We start from the raw sequence: 5,960 nt of genomic DNA, 5'->3' as shown, positions 1-5,960 counted from the left end.
TTAAGCGTTAATTAATTATTAACTGAAGATTTGAGTGAATGAAACGCAATAATCTTATATTTTTATACGAGCAATTCTATATATATATATATATTCCAATTATATATATATATATATATTGGATTATATAGAAGAAATCTCGGAATCGGCTCCAACGATTTTCATGAAATTTAGTATATAGAGAGTTTCGGGGGCGATAAATCGATCTAGCTAGGAATCTTTTTTAGGAAATGTCATTTTCGTGTTTTATTCGTGTTTTATCGACTTAAACTTACTTTTTTTTAAAATAGGAGGCTTTGAGTAGTCCAAATTTATTATGACTCTTCCTGACATCTATTGGCGAATAATAATACTATTTTTGGCGAATAATTAAGTTTTTAAGACACAATTTATAAAAAATAAAAAAAAAATACCGAGCAAAGCTCGGTCATCCAGGTACTGAAGATATTATAAGGGGGAGAAAGAGTTGAAAAATGTTAATGAATCCAATATTCCATTTGGTGATGATAATGAAGATTTTGATTATAATGATCGATATGGCAAGGATAGCACAAAAATACTGCTTTCCGTTACTAACTTTTTGTTCGCCAACTCGTCCTAAAGAAGTCTGAATATACATAAGCTCAGCTTCCGTTATTATCTTCGATTGTTCAGGCGACGATGAACCAAATACCAGATAAGATACCACCCATGCGATACCCAGGATTCCGTTGGCGTAGAAGATCGCTTGCCAACCCCAAGCGGCTGCTAAGAATCCTGCAGCTGTTAATTGTAGAGCAATTCCTAGCTGTCCACCTGGAAATTATACGATGGTTTTGTGAAAAGTGATATACATATTTGATGTTTGAAAATACGGATGCAATATTCTTCTTTGATTTACAAGAAGCTATTGCATTAAAGGACATTATTTTATTATTAGACTTTATGTGTTATCTTGCTCAACTAATTAGATTTATTAACCTACAAACACACTAGATTGTATATAAGCTAGGAAGCATTGTAGTAGTTAGTGAATTACAGAAATGTTAACAGGAGCTGGAAACACATCGTACGCATTGCATCATCATCATCAACAACATCACTTTTTATTTGTACACAGGCGTTTTATGAGGATTTAGGATATAATGAACATAATGCTAGACAAGTGATTTGGTTATTGTGAAGATAACTTTAAGAATCAATTTATTTCTTGTACTTTCAGCTGTTCTCAAACCCCAGAGTTCAAGAACGTAGACACAGGCCACCACTTATCTTAATGCAGTGCTTAAATATATGTTATCTACAAGCTCAGCATATTCTAGTACGTCAAAGAAAGAGGATCTTACCTGCATACACAATTGTGGTTAGAATCCCCTTCTCCTCTAGTGGTATCCACTGACTTATTAGGTAGTGCGTGGAGGGAAACACAAAACCTTGTGTCATACCTTGTAATACTCGACACGCACACACTATTTTCCATCCGCCCTGAAATTCAATGAAGTGAAACGTAATGATATGGTCAAAAGTCATCCACACTTTCAAGTAGTTTATCACTCATAAGAAAGGTTCAAAGTTTTTGTACTATACTTGTAATATTTAGAGCAATGTTGATTACCTTTATGTTGGTTTTGATTTAGAAAATTTAAGGACGCTTATGAAGCCAAGTTAGCAAAATAAATTATTCATAATTAATAACTCAATTTACTTCCAAAATTTAAATGATGAAAAGGAAGCTACTAATGCTGTATAAAATATTGTCTTATAAGAATGTTTGATGTAAAAGATATGTACAAATGATAAATAATTTGTATACGCGTATTTGTAATGGCATGCTGAAGATATTAAGCAAGATAAATAAATATTATACTCACGACATTTGCCAAAAACGGCATGAGCAAGGAAATCAACGAGTTAACAGATATCGCGATGGTGATCAGAACCTTCCCACCCACTCTTCTCGCAAGCACTCCAGCTGGTATCTGCAGCATCACATAGCCCCAAAAGAATGATGATAAGACGAGGGATTGCACGCTGTAGCTCCAGTCGAAATACTGTAAAATTAGTAAGATTCGGTAGAAAGATGTTCAGAGACCGAATCTGAATCGAGATTTTTCCTAGCTTTATTTTCTCATTTGAAGGATAATGTTGACTCATAAATATAGTAATTCAATAAGTTTGGATAAATTTCTAAAAGTGTCTCCCATATTTCTATTATCTAGCGCAAACTCATGGTTCGTGCCTAGATTTACGTATCCCATTTTCCATCTTCTTCTTCTTTCTCAGCCGGTTTTAACCCAGAGTTGAATATAGGCCTTTTCAGGTGCACGCCATTATTTTATGTTCTTCACCACCCGCACCCATTTCCTTCCCAAGACCTTCACTACGTCCGAACTTTCTTCGTCCATTGTAAGGACGCCATTTATCATACACACTAATAATATAAAGCTGAAGAGATAGAATGCTTATCTCAAGAACTATTAGAAGCGATTACAAAATTCAAAAAATTCTTTCAACCTTGAATTTACACGTTTTTCCTGAGTGAAAGCTATGTGTGTATCAAAGACGATGCCGGGCGGTTTACTAGTTGTACTTATATGTTCAGTTTACTATTATTTCACAAAATAAACAACGTTTCGTCATAATCAATACAATACGCAGATAGCATTAGATAACCCCGTGCAATCAAAATCATATCATTTGTTATGTGTACTAAAATTCTTTTTATATCATCTACAAATGTACCAACCTTTGACACTTTAATTAACAAGCGTTAAATCTTTTGTAATATATTCATAACATATATTTTTACATAATTGTTGTAGATCAAGTTTAAATTCTCATTTTTAGAATCTAATTTTACATTAAAAGCATGTTTATTTTGAATATGAGATAGAATTGTTATGAAAATAAATTATAGTTTATATACAACTAGCAAACCCGGCGAACTCCGTTTCGCCACCAGATGGCTGTGTGTGAAAAATGATTTTCCCGCTTTTCTGTTAAAATTTTTCCTGAATTTTCTTTGCTATAAACCTCACGGAGCCCGAGACCTTTCCAACGAATGCAAAACCGTGGAAATCGGTCCGTGCGTTCTCGAGTTATAGCGTCAGGAAGGAAATCCCGACTTATTTTTATATAGTAGATATTGCCATTCCTCTGGCTGACGTTAGTTGTCTAAATTATTATCAATAAGGTACTTTTTACACGTGCAATAATTCTCAAAATTTATATAAGTAATTTTTTTGCAGTAACTTTCCGCCTATGGTCTTACCTGCAGACTCCCCGTTCTCGTAAGATTTCAGGGAGAAAACTGTCCTATGTCTGTTCTTGGGTCTTAAATTATCTTCGTACCAAAGTTCATTCGAATTCAAATTCAATGGTTTAGGCGGTAGCTTAAGTATTAAGAGACAAACAGAGTGATTCTTACATTAATAATAATACAGAATAGTTCTTAGGCACGACCATTATGATTTTATACATGTAGCAACTACAGAGTTTCTTGACGACTCCCCTCTGCAGATACTGCTATTTAAATGGTGAAATTATGTTGTAATTCCAAAGTGCTTCTAGAAGAAGTCTAATTGCATAAATAAACGTCTGAATTTGAGTTTACTTACACTATCGTTCTCTCTATTGGTCATGTCGACTATTGCCATGCTAAGGTTGACCCGCATGCTGTATGCTAACAGCATGGCCAGGAACATGAGGAATGTCTGCAAATGACGTATACCCAGGCCATCTGTAAGAAAATGCAAAGAAAAGCAAACATTTTATTTGTTAATGAGGACTGGGCTAGTACAAGACTCGTACTGGGAATTAATTTATACTAATTATGAGGATCGCCGACTCACGTATACTCTGTATAAGAGCAGTTGAGACAATTTTGTGAATTCATTATATAAGCGCGTTTTTTGTTTTTTTTTTACTATATTGGTTTAAAATATCAAATTTGTTAAAGCATTTTAAGCAATAATTCATTCTTTACACTAAAAGATTTGCGATTTTTCCCATTTCTAATTAAATCTTAAAATAAAGTAGTTTATATAAGTTAATTTTTGCTATGAAAAATGTCTGAAAGAAGCATGTATTTCAATTTATTTGTCCGGTAATTTATGAAATATTCAAATGAGGCTGGGACGGTATTTTTCAGGTTATCGGATCGCGCTGTAATCTTTATGAAAACAAAAGGCATTTGCATAAAAACTTCATAAATACAATTTTATTGCGAAAAATGAATTCTCTTAAACAGTGTTCTATTAACATTATACATAACTTTTAGGATAGTACCAAATGTTTCGAATTATATAGGTATGTATATAGTATAATAATATATAATACAATACACCTCATAAATTATATGCGTGATAATTTTAAGAAAAAAATTGCTGTTAAATGACATGGATATTGTAGGTAATTTATTTAAAAAAATCAATATCTTGAAGAAAGGCAACAAAATCATGTAATTTTTAGATACTTTACTTATTTTATAAGATAACTCATCCGATTAGAATAAAGAAACTTCACATTTAGAGTTTAAGATTTCCAAAATAAAACGTTTAATTTCTAAAAAAACTCAGTTTTTCAACCGACTTCGAAAATGGTGGAGGTTATCAATTCCGACTGTTTTTGTGATTGTTACCTCATAACTTTTTGTTTAATGAACCGATTTTTACGATTATCATTTTGTGTGAAAGCTAGTGCCTTTCATGTGGTCTCATATAATGGTCTAATTTTAACAATTTGAATGCGGTATACTGTTTTCCTTAATACTTTTAAATTTAATTCACTTGCAGAAACTATCCGTTTCAGAACGTCATCGTCATATCACCGAAACCTCATGGTGTTTTATTTTGGTCTTACTGTAAAATACTTTATACAAAGAATAAATAATAACATTAAAGTGTATTTCTTGTGACGATACGAATGATTCAAGGGCGAGCGTCTTGCAGTAAATTTATCATGACAAAGCATTAAATCTCGTCTCTGAATTATCTATTAAAAACGTTACAGCAACACATTTAGAAAACAAAAAAAACACTAACTTGGTCTACGGTTTTCACTGTCCACAGTACCCATCACTTAATATATAATAGGTTCATGAATATTTTTCAATGTTTTTAATCGACTCCTATTCAGAGTGTACACGGAGAGAACACAGCTCAGCACTGATGCGACCCATTTCGCGATTACAGAAACCATGGAGCCGTGTTCTGGTGATAATTTTTATAGCTTGACCTCTTGTGATGGCATTGGATGATAGATATTAATTATTTTCCTTTCCTCAGTTTTGTAAAAACAAATAATGAAGCCATTAAAGCCTTGCATTTTTAGTTGGTGATTAGAACTGCGATTTTTCTAAATTGTCGATTAAGAACTCATTTATTACATGATTATAAAACGATTTTGATTATAACTAAGGTATCCACATAATATTTTTATGGGAGATATTGCTTATCAAATGATTAAAGAAATATATTTTTGCAAACTACCACTCTCTGCGGAATTCGTGTCATAAATTGCAAGAAAATTAGCAGCTGCTGTAATTAAGTATCAGTATTTACAAGGAAAACACAGACTTTAAAGTAAGATTTTTACTTTGTTGTAATCATCCTTATCGTTCACGATTTGTAATGATTGCTAAAGCGTTCAATACTGTTCTTGCTACTAATATTTAAAATAGAAATACATGTTAAGTTTCATTGGTTTATTTTAAATTTGTGATAATAAAGACTTTGAATGCTTTCGATTTGTATTTATTTCCAGACGTACTATATGTTATTATGTATATACTAACTAGACTGGACGAAAAGGCAATAGACTAGATGAACTGAAAAAAGTAAAATTTTCTTGAAGTATAAATGACCTATTCAGAGTTTAATAGTAAAGGATAAGAGACGGTTTAATAGTAGAGGTTAAGACATTTTTGAACGAGCGCGCGAGAGATTTTTTTACTCCAAAAAAAAACCATGACAAAAAATGTA

General features: G+C 32.3%; 1 protein-coding gene across 1 annotated transcript in view; it reads right to left on the bottom strand.

Moving 5' to 3' along the window:
• Nucleotides 1-5,055, bottom strand: part of LOC119830917 (putative inorganic phosphate cotransporter) — an 11,226-nt gene extending 6,171 nt beyond the window's left edge. Inside the window, exons 1-5 of the mRNA XM_038354106.1 lie at nt 5,022-5,055; nt 3,597-3,718; nt 1,851-2,030; nt 1,326-1,464; nt 578-795 (exon numbers count right to left, since the gene is read on the bottom strand). Of these exons, the coding sequence (XP_038210034.1) occupies nt 578-795; nt 1,326-1,464; nt 1,851-2,030; nt 3,597-3,718; nt 5,022-5,055 (693 nt within the window). The remainder of the gene's footprint in view (nt 1-577; nt 796-1,325; nt 1,465-1,850; nt 2,031-3,596; nt 3,719-5,021) is intronic.
• Nucleotides 5,056-5,960: the final 905 nt, after the last annotated feature.

Source organism: Zerene cesonia, chromosome 12 (assembly GCF_012273895.1).
Source record: "Zerene cesonia ecotype Mississippi chromosome 12, Zerene_cesonia_1.1, whole genome shotgun sequence".
Lineage (NCBI taxonomy): Eukaryota > Metazoa > Arthropoda > Insecta > Lepidoptera > Pieridae > Zerene > Zerene cesonia.
Note: the sequence above shows the minus strand (reverse complement) of the source record. Positions and strands in the feature narration are given on the sequence as shown.